Source organism: Lipotes vexillifer, unplaced genomic scaffold, assembly GCF_000442215.2.
Source record: "Lipotes vexillifer unplaced genomic scaffold, Lipotes_vexillifer_v1.1 scaffold298, whole genome shotgun sequence".
NCBI classification, from domain to species: Eukaryota; Metazoa; Chordata; class Mammalia; order Artiodactyla; family Lipotidae; genus Lipotes; species Lipotes vexillifer.
Window position 1 is genome coordinate 1,231,991 of NW_006793272.1, and position 24,261 is coordinate 1,256,251.

General features: G+C 42.7%; 1 protein-coding gene across 1 annotated transcript in view; it reads right to left on the reverse strand.

Moving 5' to 3' along the window:
- The window catches only part of DCX (doublecortin), a 135,474-nt gene that overhangs the window by 47,148 nt on the left and 64,065 nt on the right, over positions 1-24,261 (reverse strand). The window contains exon 4 of the mRNA XM_007466313.1: positions 1,993-2,095. Coding sequence (XP_007466375.1) covers positions 1,993-2,095 — 103 coding nt within the window. The remainder of the gene's footprint in view (positions 1-1,992; positions 2,096-24,261) is intronic.

The window sequence follows — 24,261 nt, forward strand, 5'->3', positions numbered from 1 at the left end:
CGGCATTCTGGTGGAAAAGGACACAGACAGCTTAGTAGAGCCGGGGAGAACCAAGACTCAGCATCTCACCAACCTCTGGAAACTGCAATAAGCACCGCACACCAAAGCACCTTAGGGCTCAGGACTACAAGGTGGTTCTCATTGTTTGAAGGAACGATGGCTCTAGAGAGGGAGGCATGGGAGAAACCTTCAAAAGTCACCTGGGCTAAGCCAGGTGTTTAAATTCCTGAATCATGGAAACAAGGGAAGGAGTAGAAAAGCAGTTCAGGCAGGTAATTCAATAGTCAACTCAATCACTTTTGGATAACCCAGTCATGTCTCAGAATAGCACCTGTTGACATAATTAATTAATTTCCTTGGAGAAGAGATTGACAGCTCAGAGGCTGCAGCCACGCAGATGAAACATTCATGAGTAATTTAAAGGAGGGGGAGGGAGCTATTATTTATTATTCATCGCATGCCATGTATTGTAATAGGCATATTAAGGACGTCATGCCATTTTATAAATAAGCACTACTGCCACCACCACCATCTTGCATTTACAGAGTTCTTTTCGATTTTCAATGCATGTTATCATAATCTGCTATGCTGGTTTAATGAATAAATGGACCAGCAGTGACTATGCCACTCAGACCTTACAGAAAGCTCCTGGGTGTGTAGGAGAGTCTGCCAAATGCTCCTGCTACTCCCCCAACCCCAATCTGACACGTTCTGAGAACCCTTTCTATGCAGGTCCCTCAGCATACCTACAATGGTCATTTGGGGGCACTGATTGTACCGATATATTAAGAGGATGATTATACTCATTTTGTTGATGAGAATACAAAGAGCTTAAGCCTCTTGCTTAGGGTCACAAAGGAAGAAAACAGCAGAATAAGGATGAGCAGTCAAGTCTCCTGAGTCCCAGTCTAGGGCTCTTTCCACTATACTTTCCCCAACCTCATGTGATCATGCTCAAAGTGGAACCAAACAGCTAGGCACAGGGTTGTCTCTTCATTGGACACCTCCTTGTCACCTTCTACTTAAAGATACATTGAAAATATCAGTTACTCAGAAAGATTGGGTCTTTTCTGGTAAATGAAGTTTTTCAGGAAACGGAGTTAAGCAGAAAGCTCATTTTTGTTTGTTCTATTTCTTGTTTTGATTGATACACTTTCGTGATTACTGTCCAGAGCTGAAGATGCAGAAGATACAAGAAACTGGACACAGCCTGAGATTTGTTTAGCTATTTTCTGGTCATTTGCCTCTTCTCAACGTGAACACAGCAGAAATGCCACCCCTTTCAGGGTCCCTGTCACTTGAGTTGTTTGTAAACTCTATATTAGTACAACTTGATTTGTTTTTTCCCACACTTTATTCCTCATTATTGGGAAATATGTTTTGAATGTGTCTTTCCATCGGGATCATACCCTAGTCCTGTGGCTGTGTGAGCTAATTCACCGTGAACTTACACGTGGAGCTTGGACTCAAGCAAAGGGAGATGGGCAGATGTTCACCTCCTTCCTGAAGTTAACAATCTTCTGGAATCTTGAGCCACAAATCAGGGGGAATGGGGCAACAAGCCAGAAGGTGGGAAGGGGGAAAATGTTTGACACTAACAACACAGTGGAAAATATATCTAAAATGGAACCATCAACATGGGCCAAATAGCTGGAGGATGTTGACTAGAAAAAAAAAAACATATGCATACAATATTCAAGTTCTGAATCCAAATGTTCCTTCCCGCGGTCTGATTGAGCCTGTCAGCCCATGTGACATAATATATGGTTCAAGAAATATGGTCACTATTGGGGCAGGTAGTGAGTTTTATTGAGTCTGGAGGCCAAACACCTGAGATATGCAATCAACTTTCACTTAGAGACTCATGTATCCAACTATACAAGAGAAAGGGACCATGCATGAATGTTTTCCAGGCCATATAAGTCCATGGAAATCCTAAGGGATAGAAGGAGCGAGAACAATGGAACAATAAAATTCAGTGGTTGTCCTTACCATTTTCATCCAGAGAAAAGTCATCCTGAGCATAACGAAATTTTTCAGGACCACAGGCAATAAACACGTCGTCATCACCAAAGAAATCATGGAGACAGGTTACCTACAGAGAAAGTGGAAACATTGACTTGATATTTGATGGCCTTGTGACAGTGAACTTCATGCCATGTTGGCATGGGAAAAAAGTTTCACATTTTAGCCCCCAGGGATCTCCTTTTTCTCAAAATACCAGGCTCAGAGTCTGCACCACAGCCCCTCGTGAGTAAAGATATACTGAGTGTCATTTTCTTTCCATGTTGCATGTGTGGTATCTTGTTTCCATTTCACCAAGAGTAACTTCAAGACCATGTCCAAATGGAATGCTTCCCTCTGAATAAAAGTCAGCAAGCAGATGACCCTACAAATGTCACCTTTCCTCAGAGCCTCAAAGACAAGAGTGCTGCTAACCCAAGTCTGGGGGCAGGGGTGTAGGCCAAGGAAGATGAGAAAGACCTTCTGCAACCTGAGACGGACAGACTCTGGCTGACCGAGATGTGGAAGTCCCTCTCTCTATCTTCATGAGTTTTGAAAGAAGGACACCAGTTTTTAACCGCTTTGGACCCACAAAAATTGGACTTTTTGCTAAAAGCGAACTGAGCACCTGGTAGTAGCCCAGAACACCATTCCTCTCTGAAAAAGAAGGAGGGGAAAACCGTCCTAACCACTTAAAATTTATTCAAGAGCAATGGGTCCCTGTAGGCTTGAGGGTCTGCTGGAAAAGTCGTGTTCCCAGGACCCTTCCCGCCCTCTAGTGCCCTATGCATTGCGGCGTGTCCACAACAGAGAGAGAGTCCTCCCCAACTCCTTTTCTGCACAAAGAAATGAGGGTCCCTGGGAAAGTATGCTGCTCCTGCAGTCTCCCCACCTCTCAGCTTTCCTAATTACATTTGATAATTAGTCCAGCACACCAGGGAAAGCCCAGGAGAAACCATAGAGTCAAAACATTCTTTTTTTTTTTCTTTTTTTTTTCAATGGAGCACAGGCTCCGGGCACGCAGGCTCAGCGGCCATGGCTCACGGGCCCAGCCGCTCCGCGGCATGTGGGATCCTCCCGGACCGGGGCACGAACCCGTGTCCCCTGCATCGGCAGGTGGACTCTCAACCACTGCGCCACCAGGGAAGCCCAGAGTCAAAACATTCTTATCCCAATCCTCAGCTTGAAAGTGTTCAAAGCTTCTAATTGTTCTAAGCTACCCATTCAAGCTTCTAGTAATGACTTTCCAAAGGCACCGTGCTCACAAACTAACAACTGCTTGCTGGGTGCAGAGATCAATATGTTACATTTGAAAAATGTTTGTATTAATAACATCATCACCCACCCAGGGTCTATTCAATCCCTGTTCCCCCAGCCAAGATGATTGCAAGCCTTACACAGAGCAAGAGATGCTTAAACATTATCCGCATTGTCTCAGCCTCCCAATCACCCAAAGGATGCCAAGGGAAGAGAGGGAGACTTGGAGGGCTGCTGGGTTCACCCCTATTAAGCCTCTTCCCAGCCCTGGGTCCTGACCTCATCAAATAGGCCACCATCCGTCTTCAGCCCACTCATCCTCACCCATTCATTCCACAATCATGTAATAACAAACAGAGCTACCACTAATTGAATGCTTACTCTGAACAGGCACCCTGCTAAGTACTTCCAAATCTGTCATCCCATTTTACTCTCACAACAATTCCTAGAGGTTGGCATTATTGTCATCACTATTTTACAGATGAGAAAACTGAGGTCCGGAGACAATAAGTAAATTACTCAGGTGGAAAGCGATGAAGCCAAACAAGTGCAGATTGACGTGACGCCAAAGCCTGTGCTTTTAGCCACTCAGTAATACAAAGCACTTACATATGGTTCAAGCACTGGGGAGACAAAGATGAGTGAGACTCAGGCCATGACTTCACGGAGCTCATAATCTGATGGAATGAGATACACTGAAACAGAACATTTCAATATCATGTCATGAGTGCTAGGAGTATCTGCAGGTGCCTTGGGAGCTATTTAGTACCACCTCCAAGTGACCCAGTCACTAACTGGCATGTTAGTTCAATAAGCACCCTGCATCTTGCCCGGGTAGTGGATCCAGCGACAGAGGCTACATACATGGCTTTGAACCCTTCTGCAGACGCCCACTGACATCTTGGACCAATACAATTTGGAGCCCCTAACTATGATACATTGTGTGCCTCTGAATTGTTTATCCCTTGCCACCTCTTGACCCTGAAGATCTCTGCCATGCTCTGTGTTTGAGGTTGCCCCTGACTCTGACTGGCTTCATTTAGTTTTGGTCATGAGCGAGGGAAGCCCCTCCCTTGGGCATCCCTCCACTAGTGGTCTCTAGCATTTAGCACTCTGTTTCAAAACCTGCCTGTATTTTCATGAATACTCACCTAGTCCTTCCCATTAAATCACAGCTCTCCTGAATGTAAAGACCAAGTTTATCGCTCCCTATGTATCTTCCTGTGGTTCCTGGTAGAGCACTTAATCGCATAGTGAGAATTTAGCCAGGGCTGTTTTTGCCTCAACTGAATGTAAAGAAAATAAGAAGGAGGCTTTGTAAGGCTATACAAAGGCAGAAAAGTAGAAACAAGAAAGAAGAAATCAATAGCGGCAGACAATAGGACCTACTAGCATTCAAAGGTTTTGAAAGGTAACACAAATATATAAATTTAGGAACAAGAAAGGAGCAATGACTGTGAATTCAGAAGTTACTATTTGCATACCTATGACAATTAGTTTGAAAACAGATGAACTGGATCATTTTTAAAGGAAAACATAAATAAAGAAATTAGCTCAAAAAGAAATAGAAAACCTCAACCAACTACTGGTCATAGAAGGAATTTAGTAAATACTTCAAACAGCAACCCTTCCCCCAAAGGTACCAGACCATTAATTTTGGAGGTATTTGTGGAAATCACTTCCCAAGAAGAAAAACCAAAAGCTCCAAAGCAGCCATGGCAGTGACATGCCATGCTATCCTACTGTAGGACAACAAAGCCTTCACAGATTGCTCTGGGGGTTGCTGTTACAATGACCCACCCTCCTCCAACTCCAAGCCTCTCTGCCCCTGCCCAGGCTTTGGGAAAAGCCTTTGGATAACCCCTTCTCTGGGGAGCTTCTAAGAAAGGCAAAGCCCCTATGCTTCTGACAAATTCACAGTGGTGTGGCTGGCCTCAAACACATTCATTTTGCAATCCAGCTGTTCAGCATCAGGTTTCTTGTGTGATCCCACCCCACATTTCACTGGTTCCCAAATGTAGACAAATTCATATTGTGCATGTGGATACCCAGGTTTCCCAAATGCCTTGGATACTGAGACACAGCAGCCCTCCCCTGCTTTGTTCCAGAGCTGGGAAAATAGAAAGCCCTCCATCTTAAATATGAGGAACCCAAAACACAGAATGTCAAAGCGGCTGAAGGATACACAGATGGATCATGGCACAGTTGAGACTGGCACTCAGGTGTCCTGATTCAATTCGGGACAAAACAATTCAATTGCCTGAGAGAACGTGCCTTCCTAATCCCTGATTTCAAAGGCTTGCATACAGCTTAGGCAGGAGAGTCACCTTTTGTCCTCATCAATGCCTGATACACATTAGAACATTTTACTGGACTCAAAAAAGATAACATCTTTATGGATCACATTTTAAATCTATGGATGAGAAAACTCCTATTCATTACTGTAACTGCTGACTGAGTATGCAGTAGAGAAGGAAGACAAGGACGAGGGGAAGGAGGAGGAAAGGAAGAAAGAGGAAGAAGGGAAAGAAAGAATGGAGTGTAAGACATAATTTCCAAATGAAACTCACACTCACATCTGCTTTTTAAAATTCCATTCAGTTAGCACGATACAAAATCCACCTTAGGTTACGTTGCAAATACATAATTTTGCAAAGCATTTTTTTGGTGGTAAAATTTCTGTCATGAGGTGGCAACGAAAGTGGCAAAAATAATAATCATTATGATACCACTTACAGCATCCTCGGGGATCAAGGGTCTTGCTGACATCAGCTTTTGTTTGAAACACACTTGGGTATTTAAGTCAGAGGAGAGAACACAAAAGCATGACACCCGTCTTTGTGATTAATCAACTGCCAGCACAAAATCAATAAAGTCAATCAACTCACGTGAACACTGAACCATTTACTCAATGTTCTTCCTTTAAAAAAAAACAAACCAGCATGAGTTGGGGGAAGGGAAGCTAGCTTGGTTATGCATTAGCACGGACAATAGATTATATGGACCATCCAGTGGCTTAAATGTCGAAGTACGAATGGGGAAAGAGAGACAACAGATCACTGTGTGTGGCAGTCCATTAGCTGCAAATGGCAAATTCACTCTGTGATTTGATTTAAGCTTGATTAGATTCTCCACCCACATATTACAGATGCTGGCAGTGAGTTCTCATACATGTCTGCTGCTGGTAGATTCTACATTTCACTAACTGTTCAGAAAGAAATTTAAGTAAGGTCTTGCTTGTATATCTATGAGACTCACTTCCAACGTGCAAAATATTTTCATTGAAAGTTCAATTCCACTAATATTCATTCATGAAACACTTGCTACGGCAAAGGAACTATGTGAGAGATACAGAAATGTACAGAAAAAGGCCCCTGTCTTCCGAGTTGACAGCATAATAAGGAGTCAGAACCTCACAAATAATTGGAATACAAGGCATACTGTTTTTAGCACCATTACAGAGGCACAGAAAGCAAGAAGAGCACAGGTGACAAAGAGAAGAATTCTAATCATGAGAACTGGGGAAGGCTGCACAGAGAAGATGGCACAAAGTCTGCCTCTTGAAGGGCGTGTGGGATATAGGTTGATGGAGACAGGAGTGAAAGGGATTCCAGGTAACTGCATAAATAAAGGAAAGGAAGCAGGAACGTGCCTTTTTCTTAATAGCCCTGGAAGAACTGCATCTTGTTGACTATAGTCACGGAGATTCTAACTCTCTATAGAACAACTGCCCGGACCCATCTGCCAGCCTTCTGCACAGACAAAACATACAGTTGTCTACTGGTGGAATTCAGGGTGAAGGGAAGGGCAGAGAGTGTCTATGGGGAGAGGAGTGGCCCCAGGGGTGCAGAAGAGGGAACCATGTGGCAAGGAAGACAAACCACACTGATTTCCCCGTCTTGCCAACAGTGTGCCCCGCCCTTAGTGTGGCTGGCAAGCTTTGCAAAATGAGTTAATGAAAGATTCAGTAAACATTACGGATGAGGCTTTTTCTAAAAGTTACTGCTACTCTCATTCTGGAACATTTCCTGCCTGCCTGCCCTGGATGGGCTCCAGTCACAGGCTGGCGCAGGGTTGGCGTGGTGAGCGGAGACAATGTTTCCTATCTCTAGACTCCTGTATTCACCTACCTGCTTGACAGCTCCATTTGGTCATCTGACAGGCATCCCAGATTTAATATGCCCCCAAACCAAACTCTTACTGCTCCCTCTCCAAATCCCACTTCCCTCCAACTTTCCTCATCTCAGTCACTGGTACCACAATTCCGCCAGCCGCCCAAACCAGAAATCTGGGAGTCATTTTTTTTTTACTAGAAGTCACATTTTGTCTTGTCCATTGTCACCCTCCTAGTCCAAGTCCACCCCTACACATAACACTCGCACTCTTCTGCATACTGTAGTCACAGTAATATTGTATTTTATAATTTCAATCAGGCATATCACTCTTCCGCTAAAAACCCTCCAAAGCCTGTTAACCAGAGGCAGAATAAAATCCACTTTCTATCTCGCTGTATATTATCCAATCTCTTATGCCACATATGCTAGCTAGCTGGTGCTAGCTAGCTCCAGTCACACTGGCCTTCTTTCTGCTTCTCAAACACATCAAGACCTTTCGTGCTTCAGAGCCTCACTCTTGCAGCTCCCTCTACATAGAAAGTACTCTTCCCAGAGTCACAGGCCTAGCTGCGTCTTCCCCATCAAATCTTCACCACATACCGGGGGACGTCCCTGGTTGTCCAATGGTTAGAACTCTGTGCCTCCACTGCTGGGGGCCCAGGTTCAATTCCTGGTCAGGAAACTAAGATCCCGTAAGCTGCACGGCATGGCCAAAAACAAAAATCCCCAAACAACAGCAACAACAAAAAAATAAAGTACCACATACTGTATTTAAGGCTGAGCAACCCTCAATTTACGTGCCATTGTTGCTTAGAATTTCAGATCTTTTATTTAACCCCACAAGTTAGTCATTATTATTTTAATTATTTTATATAGTTAATATTATTTAAGTTTATCTACATATATATTTACCAGTCTATTTGATCACCATTTCTCTGGGGTCATTTGAAAATTAGGAACATGTTTGACCTTCCCACTCTATCTTCCATATCTCAGTCTCACCTTCATATTTTCCATCTTCTTATCTCTTAGGGCTACATTCTGGAAAATATCTTCAAATCTGCCACTTTGCTCTTTCTTTCTTCAGATGTATTAAATTTGCTGTTTAACCCACTCAAAGAGCTTCGAATTTCAATGATAATAATTTTGACTTTTAGAGATTCTATTTCATTGTTTTACCCAAATTTGCCTGGTCATAGCTGATAGTCTCTTTTTCTTATCCCATTTTGGTTACATGTTTTGTTTATTTAAATAATCCATACTAAGTTATTTTAGGTCCTCATCTGATCGTTGTAATATCTTATGTCCTTGAGAATCCAAATCTGTTGCTCCTGCTAACTCTCCCTCATGGTGACTTGTTTCCTTTTGTGTTTGATAATTTTTAAAATTAGGAGCTCATATTTGATTAAATTAAATCTTTGGGAATCCTGAGGGGTCTAGGCTGGGGATGCCTTTCTCTGAAAAAGACATGAATTTGTTTCTGCCAGGTGCCAGGGGACACTAACGATATGGGGGCAGCACTTTTTTCAGCTATGGTTCCCCTTGTGACATGAGTAGTATGAATCTGAATTCCAGACCTGTGTCAGAGCAAGCTTTGGGATGCAAATTCTCAAGAGGATACTTGGAGTAGCACCAGCCACAGCAGCAGTAACAGTAGTACTCTTGTTTATTTTGTTTCCTACCTGGAGTCATGACAGAGACAAACAAGTTTACAGGTAGGTTTTTGGTATATCCCCTTTTAAGGGTCCTGGCTTAATGCGGAGGTTGCAGTTTCAGGTCCCTCACTTTTCAAGGACCTTGTGTCAACTGAAAAAAAAGACCCAAAACCCTGCACAACATAAAAAGCTTGAGTCAAGTTTATTCAGTATCTTACTGAGGACTATAGCCCAGGAGACAGCCTCTCAGACAGCTCTGAGAAATTGTTTTCAAGAAGTAAGGGGGGGGGTGTTATACACATATATACATATGTGATTTTGGTGAAGGAGGTACGTGCAACTAAGCACACATCTCGGTAGAAGGTTGCTGCTAGTCATGAGGAACAGATAGATACCTTAGTTAATGGTTTTAGTGCTTTTCTAAGTATAGAAAGATGCAAGAATCCAGTTTCATAAAAAAAAAACAACAAAAAACAAAAACTTCTGAAAATATCTATCTGAAGGCCTGTTCTGCCAGTTTTCCCAGAGCACTGAGTACCTCATTCTTGATCTCTGTCATGAACTCCTTTCAGGGTGGGTTGAAGGTCAGCGACTGAAGTGGCTAATGACTCAATCCTTGTAGAGCCAGATGATGAGTGACATTCTTTAGTTGGCACTTGCATGTCCTGCACTTCTGATAATATCCAAAGCACCGGGCTCCGATTATGGGTTTTGCCCTCAGGGAAGCTCAGGCCTTTACGTACTGCCTGCTGCTCTAGTTTCAACTTCTGGTCCCTCCTCCCTCCTGTCTTTCTTTTCCGGAAGCTTAGAAAAACATTTAGAAATGTTTGTTGCACGTTCCTCAAAACACTAATCACAGAATTGCTATATAACTGGGTCCCTGGACCCAATTTTAACATGTGAGGGTGTGTGTATGTGTGAAGTGGCTTCTCCACACCTCTAATAAGCAAAGCTTGGATACCAGCAGGGTGTCCTACAATTCGACTCAGTTCTGACACTATCTATCTGGAGATAGCATCAGATTCCACGGGTTAAGAGTTCAGTCCTACAAGACTGCCCCCCACCCTTTAGAGATCAGTCACAAGCCTAGGTTGTTGTTACCTGTACTTCTGACCAACTGGCTATAGATCAGAGGTTAAATTTCTTCCAATTGGAGTAAACAGAGCAGACTTGTTTGGGATCCTCTAATGTTGGGGAACCAGCAGGAGGACACTTTGACCCCATCAATGTCTAACCCCATTTCTTAATAACCATCTAAAGATTTCCACCTTGCTGGGACAACTCTTCCATCTCCGTTTACTCTTCGTTTCGGTCCTATTGATATTTGCTTTATTCACCTTATTTCTCATAACCATTTCAACATTTCCACCTTGTTGGGAAGAGTCCCGTGACTCTCCCCTCAGCCCCTCCTTATTTCCTTGTTAATTAACCTAATGTTTTTATTAGCATCTGTAAGACCCCCGAGGGGAAGCTGAGGCAGCAAATTCCATAACGCTTCCAGAACTGTTTTTTTATGTTTTACAACATTGAGATTTATAAGGGGTGCCCATGTGAAAGTGCCCTGGATAACAGCCATATTCAGCGGGTGAATATTCCGGTCATCACAAAGCCAGTACTACGTGGCTTGCATACAAGCATCAGCTGCTTCATTTGGGGTGTTCTACTTGACATTCATAAGGGGAGACACACAGCCCCTCTTTTCAGGGTAAACAGACCTTACAGTGGCGTTTATCCAGCCCACCATTCTGGCTGCTCCCTCGGGAATAAGCTGCTTTGTGTCTGGATCACATATAACCATCTGTGATTGTTTCATAGTGACCTGTGGAGCCTGCATCAACCCAAACATGCTCTTCCACCAAAACCAAAGACAAAGACACAGCCTCTAAATTAGTCACTCTCACAATGCATTTTGGTAAAGGTTCTCCAGGAAGCTGATGATACTGATCCACAAAATGAAACAACTCCTTCATACCACACTCCCTGGTTTCAGTAGTTTCTTGGTTTTGCCCTCTCCCCATGCTAACTTCTTGGCAACCAGACGTCTTAAATGTACTTTGTGTTGTCCCTGCACAATTTTTACCTTGGCGGGGGGTGGGGGGAGGCAGCTGAAGTTCTGAGTCACTGAAATCTGCTTTTGGTCTAGCATCAAAATCTGACACACTATTCTCTTTTAGTTTATCTATTATAGATCACAATACCCAAGGGAGTGACTATTTTGTCTCGCTCTTGTCAGTTTACATCTCCTTATGCATCCAGTGAATTAACTCCCCAGGAGTTGGAGCCATCACTAAATTCCACTGATAACTTTTACCTTTAGGAAGTGATTGCAGCATAGCTGCTGCTTCGTACTGTGGGTGACCATGTGGCCACACAGGAATCAAAGGTTCATCATTCTCCTGTCCTTTCATCCTTTCTCTTCCAAACCACAAGTTTCTGTGAGCCAGGGCTAATCCCACTTCACTGACACCAGTCGTCAATTCCAGTGTGTGTGTGTGTGTGTGTGTGTGTGTGTGTGTGTGTGTGTGTGTGTTCACGGGGAGGCTCCCCACACCAACAAACAATTCTTGGACACCAGCTGGATGTCCTACAATTCAAGGCTGACACTATCTACCCAGACATAGTGTCAGATCCCACAGGTTAAGGGCTCAGTCCCACAAGACTGCCCCCCGCTCTTCTTCTGACTGTTGGGTTATAAATCAGAGGCTCCTGAGACCTCTTCTTTAAGTTTGATTAATTTGCTAGAGTGGCTCCCGGAACTCAAGAAAACCATTTACTCACTAGATTACTGGTTTATTATAAAAGGATATAAATCAGGAACAGCTAGATGGAAGAGATGCTTAGGGCAAGGTATGGGGAAAGGGCACGGAGTGCCCATGCTTTCTCTGAGTCAATCTCCCTTGCTCTCCATGTGTTCACCAACCTGGAAGCTCTCCAAACCCTCTCCTTCGCGTTTTCATGGAAGTTTGATTATATAGGCATGATTAATTAAATCATTGGCCATTGGCGATCCATTCAATCTCCAGCCCCTCTCCCCTCCCAAGAGGTCTGGGTGTGGGACTGAAAATTCTAACTCTTTAATCACATGGTTGATTCTCCTGGCAACCAGCCCCCATCCTCAGGTGCTTTCCAAAAGTTATGTCATTGACATAATAGAAACACCTTTATAGCTCTCATCACTTAGAAAATTCCAAGGGTTTTTGGAGTTTTTTTGCCAGAAATAGGGACAAAGACCAAATATATATTTCTTATTATAAATCACAATATCACACCTAAAGACCCAGCAATTCTACGTCTAGGTATATATACCAAAAAATTGAAAGTAGTGACTCAAATAGATACCTGTATGCAATGTCCATTACGGCATTATTTGCAATAGCCAAAAGGTAGAAACAGTCCAAGTATCCACCAACAGATGAATGTATAAACAAAATGTGGTATATACATACGAGTCACATTGTATTAATGCATTCATACAATTCAACCACAAAAAGAATGCAGTTCTGGGCTTCCCTGGTGGCGCAGTGGTTGAGAGTCCGCGTGCCGATGCAGGGGACACGGGTTCGTGACCCGGTCCGGAGGATCCCACATGCGGAGGAGTGGCTGGGCCCATGATCCATGGCCGCTGAGCCTGCGCGTCCGGAGCCTGTGCTCCACAATGGGAGAGGCCACAGCAGTGAGAGGCCCGCGTACCGCAAAAACAAACAAACAAACAAACAAACAAAAGAATGCAGTGCTGATACATGCAAATTGGACCTTGAAAACATTATGCTAAATGAAATCAACTAGACACAAAAGGACAAATATTGTAGGATTCTACTTATGTGAGATATCTAGAATAGACAACATCATTGAGACACAAAGTAGACTAGAGGTTACCAGAGTCTAGGAGAAAGGGGATTGGGGAGTTACTGCTTAAAGGTTACAGAGTTTCTATGTAGGACGATGAAAAAATTCTTGAACTGGGTAGTAGTGATGGGTGAACAACATTGCGGAGGTAATTAATGCCACTGAATTGCACACATGAAACGGTTAAAGTGACAATTTTTTTGTAATACATATTTTACCATAATTAAAAACATCAGTAATATAATATACCCAAAACCATTGAATTATACTCTAAATGGATGAACTTATATTATGTGGATTATATCAATGTATCAATAAAGCTGATTAAAAAAGGGAAATGTAGAGAAAAAATTTGCTATAATTTATCCAGGATATAAGTTGTATTGTAGCAGGAAGACGTTTTAGAAAACTTAGTCTGCCATATTGCAGAAGAAAAAGTCAAATTTCACCTATTCAGTGAGGTCTTCCTTATCTCCCAATCTAAGCTAGAACCACCACCACCACCATGTAAGATCCAAGAGAGCAGAACCCTCATCTGTTTTGTTCACCATTGTATCTCCACTAAGTCTAAGTCTAAAAAGTCAAATATTTAAAAAAATATTATTATCACCAGTAATAACAAGAGTAGGAAGAGTCTAAGGACCATGATAATTAAAACTGTCTCATAATTAAGGATATTACAGTATAATAAGATTATTCTAGACCACTAGTGATCATTGTCTACCGCACCACCTATTAGCGAAAAGTCAAAAGAGATCAAGATTGACTTGTTTACTAAATTCTAGATCTATTTGTTTTCTAATTATATGCATTGAAAAACACGTCCACCCCCTCCCCAACTAAAGACCATTTCTTTAAGCACCTAAGTTACCCTATGGGTTTTGTCCTTTCTCTCTCTTTCATCCATCAAGGCATGCATTTCTTGAAGGCACTGACCGTGATTTGCCTCATGGTACCTTAGGAAACAGTGTTGACTGGCTGATTGTGCAGGGAGGGATTGATATTCTCTTCCCACTATCTTGTGCCACCCTCTGGAAATTCTCTGCCCCTCTGCAAGCTAGTTTATTCCTATGGCGAGTCATGTTGAGGCTGACGCCCTCTGATCTCCAGCACTAGATCTGATTGGATCTCTCTTCTTTCCCTGGTGAAGCGTGACTAGTCCTTAGAAGCTCTTCTCATAGGTTTCTAGGAAATAAAGTATCATGTGAAACTCCAGGAATTAATCACATTTCTGTCAACTGATTCCTTCCACTGGTCTTAGACTCAAAGCCAGTGGTGACTTTTCTTCCCACTTCATTCTAGAATTTCCCCCAGAAAACCCAGTTAGACTGAAATCTAGGCAGACAGATCTCAGCTGGGCTATTGTCCCTCAAAGTTATTCTTTTCAACTTTTAAAATAATTTTTCTTTGAGTGGTGAAAGGACATAATAACCCCACATAGCTTTTGCTGTGTTGCATTTGTCAAGTGATCTCACCTCCATTACGTCATTTGGTTCATTAGCCCCATGTTTTATTAATGAAGCATGAAAGCTCATCAAGATTAAGTGACTTGTAAAAGATCACATTGCTAGTTAGTTACAGAGCTGATACTGGAATTCCAGGCTGCTTTTATTCTGCCACACCGGGTGCCTAAGCTATACAGCAAAGGTACTCATTTCCTACATGGGGAGACCGAGGTAAGGAAATACAGTAGAGGACTCTGGGTAGTATGAAAATACCTGTGACCTGGGAAAGAGGGCCATAGAAGGGAAGATGGGAAGGAATAAGACTTTTTACCCTATTTTACCAGGGGCTAGTGTGATTTAATAACCTGAGCAAGGCTGTGCCAGCTCCCCGAGAAGCCTGGCAACCCCTCAGTGCTCCAGGGTGTTTTTTCCTTAGCTTTTCTTTGCCATTTTCCGAGAGTCTCTGTGTTAGCTCCCACTGGGGGCCTCACAGGGATGAGAACAGCTGCAGAGGCGCTGGAGTTGGACTGCTGAGTCCATGCCCAGGACCGACACCTGCCCCTCCACAGAGCCCTGGGGACAAGTTGGCTCAGAGAAACAGGGACGAGACAGAACTCCATTCATCAGAGAGAACTGGGGTGGAAAAACCCTGCCTGATCCCTTGGCACCACTAAGCTCTATGGTTGGCCCTGAGCCCCACACAGCTCCAGATTCTGTTTGGTAGGGTCAGTTAAAAGGAGCAAGTGTGCTTATAGGGCCCAATGCAGTTAGTTATCAACTGCATTGAACAGTTATCTGGTATCTACTGTGCACAAAGTATAGTGGGAGTATGGCTTTGGAATTCAGTAGCGGAAGGAAAGGTTTGTTCTAAAAAGACGGGGAGAGTTCACCTCTACCTTGGTTCTAGGTTAAACCCTGCCATTGACTTACTGTGAAACCTTGGATAAGTTGCTCTCTCTCTGGGCCTCAGTCTCCTCTGCTGTAAGGTGAGGATGCTGTTCTAGAGCCATTTGACGTCTAGGTCTCTTTTCTGTTACAAGCCCTTTTGAGAATTTGATGAAAGCTATGGACTTTCTTCCCAGAAAAATGCATATGTGCACACAGATAGCTAATTTTGCATATAATATAGGGAGTTTAAGGATTTCCCTAAAGCCCATCTATAGATCTTAAGTTTAGAACCTCTGAACTAGTTGATTTCTGAGGTATCTTCTAGCTCTGACAGTCTATAAAACATTCCAGGTTGGACACGGTTAATAAGCAGAGACACCAAGGCCAGAATGCTGGCAGCTGTCATGGAATCCCAGAGGCTTAACTGTACCCCCCTTCCCAGGCTTCCTGAGACTCCAGTCCAAGGGAAGCAAAAGGATGTAAGCTCATTCTCTGCAAACTGAGTCCAAAGGAAGCAAAGGGGTGCAAACTGATTTGCAGCAAACCAGAGACTGGAGTGTGCATCAGACAGTTGCCTCCCAGGCTGCTGGAATCTAGCAAGGATACGAACTTCGTGAGAGACAGTAGGCACGAGAGTCACGGCCTCTAAATGTTCCTCAATGGTTGGTTGCGGATAGGACAAAGAAAATGGACTGTCCAATTGATAAGGAACATACAGCTTGATTACAGATGTTCAGAGGTGGTGACTCAGGAGCTAATTCTCAACATGATTGGACAGAATACTAATGGCCATAAACCTCCTGCATTTCCTTACGTAATGTCCCCTCCTTTACAAGTATGTATTTTACTACAATAGAAACGTCAGGGGAGAAGAAAGGGAAGAGATTTGGTGAGTATATCAGTCAGGGTGCTAGTAAAAACACACGACATACTCAGAGTAGATAAACTGAATAAAGTTTAACAAAGGCAACTGATTACAGAAGTATGGGCAGTGTATAAAGAAACCATAGGAAATGCTTAAGTATCCCAGGACTAGTAATAATGGGGTCCATTACCACCCTTACGCCTGAAAGACAGAGGAGAGGTAGCAGATACCAGAAACCAGAGAGAGGAGAGAACATGAAAATTATACGAAGAGAGCTTCCTGATAGGAGCTGTGACCTTCAGTGAAGGGATGTCCAGCATCCTTGCAGGCAGGGTACCAGGGAGTAAACAGCCTAACCTCACTCCTCTCCCCCCTGCCAGTGCTTCCCTTTGGCCAAACACAACTGGAATCCTGAAGACAAGGTAGCCTGTCGATATGGGTCAGCCTCCAAGGGCACAGAGCAGGGTGGAATAGGGTAGAAAGTAGATAGTAGGTCTGGAGAGGAAGGCCTAGAGAGTAGGTCTGTCACTGCAGGCAAGAGAAAGGAACTGTTGTTACAGCCTCTTGACTATGACATCTATCCAGTGGATACTGTGACACTTGGGTAAGAATAACTGAAGAGGCGTGACTACAATTAAGCAATAATATTAATATCATTTTGCATTTGTAAAAGCTTTTACACGTTTCATGCTGCTTTCACCCCATCGTATCTTTTGAACCATATAGTTACCATGGAGACAAAGAGGTCGTTCTATTTTACACATGAGGAAACTGAGGTTCAGCCAAGGTAAGGTGATTTGCAAGGTCAAATGTCTATAAAGGGGGAAAGAGACTAGAACTTGGGTTTGGACTCCTGGTCCAAGGCCATTTCCACTATATCCTGTTGCTTTTTCTATAGCATGTTTCAGTCCCCAAAACTGTTCTGACAGGCCTTCAGAGGACTCCTACTTCTGACAGACATGCAAAGCCACCACAAGAGCAACAGCGAGGAAAAAGAGTGCACAGAATTCTTCCTCATGTTTTTAAGAAAGGTGGTAAGAAAAGAGGTGAGGTGGAAGACAGATAACTGGGTACAATATCCTTTGCAAGTATTTCCCAGAGCGGAGGTTCTTAGGCCCAGTTCCTGCCAGTTCCTGGCCTCTGGGTATCCCACCTCATCAGCTATATACTTGCATTGTGAAGGATATGGTTGAATGAAAGTAGGAAAGGAACGGAAATGACGAAATTAAAGTTCAAGATAAAAATAAAACAGAAACTTAACATGTCTTTTAGAATTCAATTGCAAAAAGTAAAAAGTATTTTCACATTTGTCCCAAGAATGAAAACCATGAGGAGATCTACCTTTCAGTTTGCAATTAAGTAGGATTTCCAGAAAATTCCAAGGGTTCACTATTCTTAGGAGCTGCAATAGTGCCTAACGGGAGAGGTGAGCCAGGCACTAGATGTGAAAGAACATTTGGGAAGGATGGGATTACCTTCCCAACAGATGCTTATATCTGCTACCTTAGATTTCCTGCTCCGAAAATAATTCAGAAGTCTGTGGACCCTAGAAGGCTTGCGACCAATAAGCTTTCACAATCCATAGCTTCTAGAGCAGTGGTTCTCAACCCCGGGGCCATTTTACCTCTCCCTAACTCCCCAAGGGACACTGAACATTATCCGGAAGCATTTTTGGTTGTGACAACTTGGGTGGATGCTACTGACATCTAGTGGGTAGAGGCCAGAGATGCTGCTAAATGTCCTGCAACGCGCAGAACAGCGCCACACAACAAAGAATTAACTCTGGACCAAAATGTCAATAGTACCAGCGTTGAGAAGCCGTGCTCCAGGACATCTCTCGACTGTCAAGATAGCACCTTTGCTGTGGCCACCACTCTCCGCTCCCGACCTGTAAAGATGGCTTTCTTACTCCCACCTATGGATCTCAGGCTGGCCACTGCCTAGAATCAGCTCCATTTTAGCAGGCTTCTGGGCGAAGGCAGACTTTCATCTCATCTTCTAAAGCAGTATTGTTGTTGTTACTGTTGTCCATTGCTATTTAGTTTTTGACCCTTGGCCTTGCTTTAACCCCAGTAAGAAGCTTATTTCCTAATTCCTAACTGCTTTTTTAGTTAATGACTCACAGCCTGCCTAGACCTCTGGTTTTTGCAAAGTCCTTGGCTCTTCCAGTCCTGGCATCCATCCCAGGCTCTGAGGTCCAGCTTCATCCATGGTTTCAGTACAACACTGCCTTACTCATTCCATTCTGGGACACCAAATAGGGTTTGGACTGGTAATTACACTAGATCTGCTGCCTCTTGAATCTGTGTGAGAAGGTTGCCAGCCCCAGGAAGGAAAGGACTCAATAAACTATCAGCCAATACAAGAGGTCCTCCTGCTGTGACTGTCAAAGAAAGCTGTAAGAGGAAGAGAAGATGCATTCTGGGGCAATACATTTCAGAAGACTTCTGTGTCAGCTGGCTTAAGCAGAGACAGAAAGATGCCCTGCCCGATGTTGTTATAAATCTAGTTAAGCGCGCACTTCATATTTGAAGGGAAAGAAAGCTGAGGATAAATTGATACTCCACGGTTGAGATAATGTCTGATTTGGCCATTTCTCAAGTGTCAGCCTCATAGGCCTAGAATGGAGTATAAAGAAGGAATTTGAAACAATATAAAAAGTATGAGGATTATAACCATGAAGGCAGTAGAACTATCTGCTGTTTTCCTAACAAACGTCCATTCCTGAATTTTGAGACTTGGGATCGACTTCTAGTTCTGGTTCAGTCACACATTGCTATATGATCATGAGAGAGTCACTCAAATACTCTATACCTCAGGTTCCTCATCTGAAAAATGGAACTAATACTACTCTGACTGCTTCATAGTAGGAGCTTTTTCCAATTTAGAACAAAAAAAAGAGATAGTGCGTATGAAAATGCGTTGAAAAGTATTAGTGCTGTATGAATGCAAATTATTATAATTACTTTGCCAAAGCTGTATGACCTAAGGGGAAATGAGGTGGGCCAAGAAAAGCTGGCAAAGTTTATTTTTTGTCCCTTTTTTTTCCCCACCTTTATTGGAGTATAATTGCTTTACAATGGTGTGTTAGTTTCTGCTTTATAACAAAGTGAATCAGCTATATGTATACCTATGTCCCCATATCTCTTCCCTCTTGCGTCTCCCTCCCTCCCACCCTCCCTCTCCCACCCCTCTAGGTGGTCACAAAGCACCGAGCTGATCTCCCTGTGCTATGCGGCTGCTTCCCACTAGCTATCTGTTTTACGTTTGGTAGTGTATATATGTCCATGCCACTCTCTCGCTTTGTCACAGCTTACCCTTCCCCCTCCCCGTGTCCTCAAGCCCATTCTCTAGTAGGTCTGAGTCTTTTCAACTATATTTCAATAAAAAAAAAGAAAAGCTGGTAAAGTAAATCAGGTTTTGGCAAAGAAAGAGAGACAGACACACACAGACACACACACCGGGGCGGGGGAGAGAGAGAGAGAGAGAGAGAGAGAGAGAGAGAGAGAGAGAGAGAGAGAACCCAATACAAACTCTCTTCACCATTTCATAGCACCCAAGGCCTGGAAGGAAAATCCACCGTCTTTCTCTGCTGCTACGGAACACTTTACTTCCACATCCTGGGCATAGTAGTACCTATCTTCTTTCATAAAATCCCTACAATAAAGGACTCCCCAACATTACTTGGTAGTGCACTCCAGAATCGATCTTTTAGTCAAGAAATTGTTCTGAATTTGTTTACTTATTGAATAGCATTCACTGAATGCTCATGAGAATTCAGCCACCGTGGTAACTGTCAGGGATACAGAAAGAATAAGACGCAGCTCCCATCCTCAAGGAGCTGCTAGTCTGGTGGACATTTCTTGGTTGAGTCCCTTCTGTAACAATTTAATTCTCTTCTTGCATCTGACCTACATTTAATGGCCTGAAAAATTGACTTTTGGACCTTGTTTATACAATCATCTAAACTGCTTAGCCATTCCAAGTTTTGACTCATACCAATTGCTTTTTGAGCCTGTAAGATTGCGAACTTACACAATTAAATTAGTTTCCCTTAAGAACGGGGGAAATCATCCAAGTCAAATGTACTGGCAAGGAAGGCCAACTGGTTGCTGGGAAACGATCAGTTGACTGCAAATTTCTGATAAGCTAAATCATGCTAGAGTGTTCAGAGCTTAATCTGCATCCCGCCCAGGGTTGGAGGTATTGCCTAGAGAGGACCATAACTGAACCCTAAAGAATAAAGCTCTAATGGTGGATGTCTCATGTTCCTTAAGATCTGGTGAAAGATATTTGAGGGCTTTTGATGGCCCCTTCAAATCACTCTCTTCATGTAAACCGTCTTTAAAGTTCTGTTTCCACCTTCTGCTTGCCATTCATCTTCCCATTACGCCAATCATCATTTTTTTAATGAGCCAAATTGGTTCAAACTCAGCTCAGAGTCAAATACACAAAGAAGTAAGGCTGAGGTCTGTACTAAATGGGAGCTTCTATGACAACCCTCAAGGAGGCCAGGAGACAAAATGCTCCTCTGAAGACATCCAGGAGGAAGAGCTAGTGAAAGTCCTGTATTCTCCCCCTCCTCACAAAAAGCCTTTCTTTCCTCCTCTTCAAATCCATTCCACCACACAGAGAGCCAGGACTAGTGGCAAGTTTAAGCAGTAATGCAAAGTGAGGGATGTGTACAGGAAGACAGAAATAGACTGTATAAAATGGCAGCCAGTGTGATCGCCTGGAAGGAGCTCAAATCAAACCTTTCCACTGAGAGCAAAGCAGCTCCTGTTTACACCTGTCCCTTGCATGAGCTGCTGGGATCAGCAGTCTGGCTTCTGATGGTTTATAGCAACAGGACACAACCCCTTGGAGGGCTGAAGGCCCACTTCTCACTGTACCTCTTACCAAATAAGTGGTAAGATCCACACTGAAGGGACAAGAACCTGAGCTAGACTGAACCTGCATGTTGAGATTTCCCAGTCCCAGTAAAAACCAGGCTTGCTGCAGCTTCTACAAAGCAACCCACAGCACTGGGTGGGGAGACAAGCTGCAGTCATAGCAATGTCATTTTCTTTGCATGTACAGTAGGTCAAGGGTCATTTAATTAACACATAGCTGGAACCGAGAGTTTAGATGAATTTCATTTTTCGGTTATTGAAGGTTAGCCTTTTAAAAAATTCACTCATATTTTGGTTCCAATCTTGTTAAAGAAAAGGCTTTAAAAAAAAATAAGAAGAAGACCGAACACCAGATCTTGGCTATATGTCATTCTCTTGTTAAGATAGAAGATTTTTAAAAATTATTGCAACATCTTCAGGATCATGTCTTTGCATCCTCCCAGTGTCTAGCACAGGACTGGGCACATGGCAGATTCACAAAATATTCGGTTGCTTTTCGTATTCTAATGAATCATCATTTTACTGTATTTTTTTGTGTGTCTACACAGCTGATATCCTCTCTTTTTCACATATAGACAGCTGAAGTGTATCTATTATTAATCTAAAATATGCAATTTCTTGAAACTGTTTTGTTTATTATCTCTGTCACTAACAGTCACTGACCTAGGTCCTCATCCGGAACTCAAGGGCAGATGTGCATTCTTCTGGTCATTTTTGTGCTGAGGTTACACTTTAGCCATCCAAATTCAGCTCAGAGGAGACAAACTAGAGCAAGAGAAGAACATGTAGCCAAGAGAAGGGGAAGGGAAGAGAGACAGGAAGAGCCATCTAAAATGCTTGCTGGGCCATGGTTCAGAGAAAACTGCCTCCCTAGACTTGGCTGTCTTTCTAGGCCAGGCCTCTGTCAATAACACATTTATTGGCCATCCTGACTTCAGCCTCTGAGTTGCCCAATTCAAATAGACTTTTTCCAAGAAACAGCTCTCCTAGTCATGGCCCCTGACCATTACAAACAATGCTGTTGAAAGGTCCGAGTGAAAGGGGCCATTTTCTCCAAATGAGTCACCACCACCTGGAAAGTTCTTGGAAAATGGAAGAGGCGCCAAAAGGCTAAAGACAAGGAAATGTTGTCCTACTTTTTTGAAAAGGGGAAGAAGTATATTTCAGAAAATATAAACCAATAATTAACTCGATGCTGAGACCCAGGAAAAAATATCTAAAAAGGGTTATTAGAATATTGTTTGTGAACACTCAAGAGAAATTATGATCAGTAGACACAAACAAGGGTTGACACAAGCCATGCCCAGCTTATTTTTCTTTTGATAAAGTTACTAGACATCTCAGGGTACGGGTGCAAAAATACATTTAAAAACATATTTTGAGTACTGACTATGCCCTGGGCCAGTGCTGGCAAAATACTTGTCTCCTGAGCTCATGGCAGAAATCATTAACTCCTCACAACGCTCTTGCCACTGAGTTCCTACCCGACCTCACAGTCTTCCTCCGTAGGTAGCCACCACAGTCCACCTGCCATCCTAGGCTCAGGTCCTGGGGATGCAAAGAACACATAAGACCCTAAAGGAATTCATAAAATAACAGAGGAAGTATGTTAGTTATTACAATTCTATTGTATAGAAATGGGACCCGTCAACACTGCTTCAAGGATGAGGAATGTGGACCCAGTAACACATCACAGAGGAGGTGACAATTCAAATGGGTCTCAACAGATGAGTAGGAATTCTCCAGGTAAGGGGGGAGAAGAGCCATAAAAAAAATGTAAGTCTGAAGTTTTTGAAATTAGGTCTTGGTTATACATTTGCTGGCAAATTGAAGAACTAGGGGTTGAATGTCAGTACGAGTTAGAGTCTTACTTGAATGGCCCCAGCCAAAAGAAACTGATTGATGTTGGATGACAGAATCAAGATTTAGAAAGTTTTTTAAAGGAAGGACTACTGGGCCAAGACAAAAAGATTTCTAATGCTCCTTTGAGTTCCAGGAGAGAGTATATTTAATACATTTAATAAATATAAAATCTAATAAATACAGATTTCCAAAATTCAACTGTATAAGATGGAACAAAATGGATATTAACAGTGGCCCTAGGATTTTAGTTGACCCTAATATTTGTTTTTAATATCTTTATTGGAGTATAATTGCTTTACAACGGGGTGTCAGTTTCTGCTTTATAACAAAGTGAATCAGTTATCCATATACATATGTTCCCATATCTCTTCTCTCCTGCGCCTCCCTCCCTCCCACCCTCCTTATCCCACCCCTCCAGGCGGTCACAAAGCAGGGAGCTGATCTCCCTGTGCTACGTGGCTGCTTCCCACTAGCTACCCACTTTACGCTTGGTAGTGATCCTAAGATTAATATGAGTCATTAAGGTGGGGTGGGGTTAATAGTAAGGAATAGTATGACATAGTGTCAAGATCTCTGGAATGGAAAATTGAGACCCAAGTTTAGTTCTGTCAGTTTTGCTAAGTAACTGTGTGATCTCAGTAAGTCATTTCTCATCTCTGGGCCACATCGTATTTGAAGGAGTTGGACTCAATGCATGGTTCTCAAACTATGTTCTTCAGATCCTCAGGATTCTCCTTGGGCTGGCTACCTTGGGGAACAAAAAGGAAGCTGAAATGATAAAGGTTCTATAACCTCTCACCCTCCTTTCATTTCAACAAGAGAAACTTCACTCTTGACTGTTTTAAGGATTAGGGTTCTGTCTAAGAGTTCATTAATAAAAGGATTCCACTGCAAACAAAATATTTTAAAACCATTTAGCTCTAACACTGTAATCTGTAGTTTCTGTATGTTCAGCAATGGTCAGACAACATCTGAACTCTCTTCCACTCTGGACATCACATTTTGAGAGGGACATTTACAAAATGAAGCGCATTTAAAAAGAGATGACTCTGGGTGGGAAAGGTATATATATTGAAGATGACAGAGTTGCTTATCTTGGAAACCTGAAGATGTGGGACGCATGATAAACATATTCAAATATTTGAAGGGTTATCCTGTAAAAGAAGGGTTTATCTTACTCTGTTTGGCTCTAAAAAACTGAACTGAAACTACTGGACAAAAAAACTCAGAAGAGATTTTGACTTATAAAAAGCAACTTTTAAACATGTAGGCTTACAAAGTAATGAGAACACAATAAGGGTAGAAAATGAGGTATAAATTTTGCAAAATAAAAGAAAAAATTATCACTATTTTCATACTGTATGATTGTCTACTCAGAAAATTCCAGAAAATTAACTAAAAAAACATTTGCTCCAGAAAGATAGTTCAGCA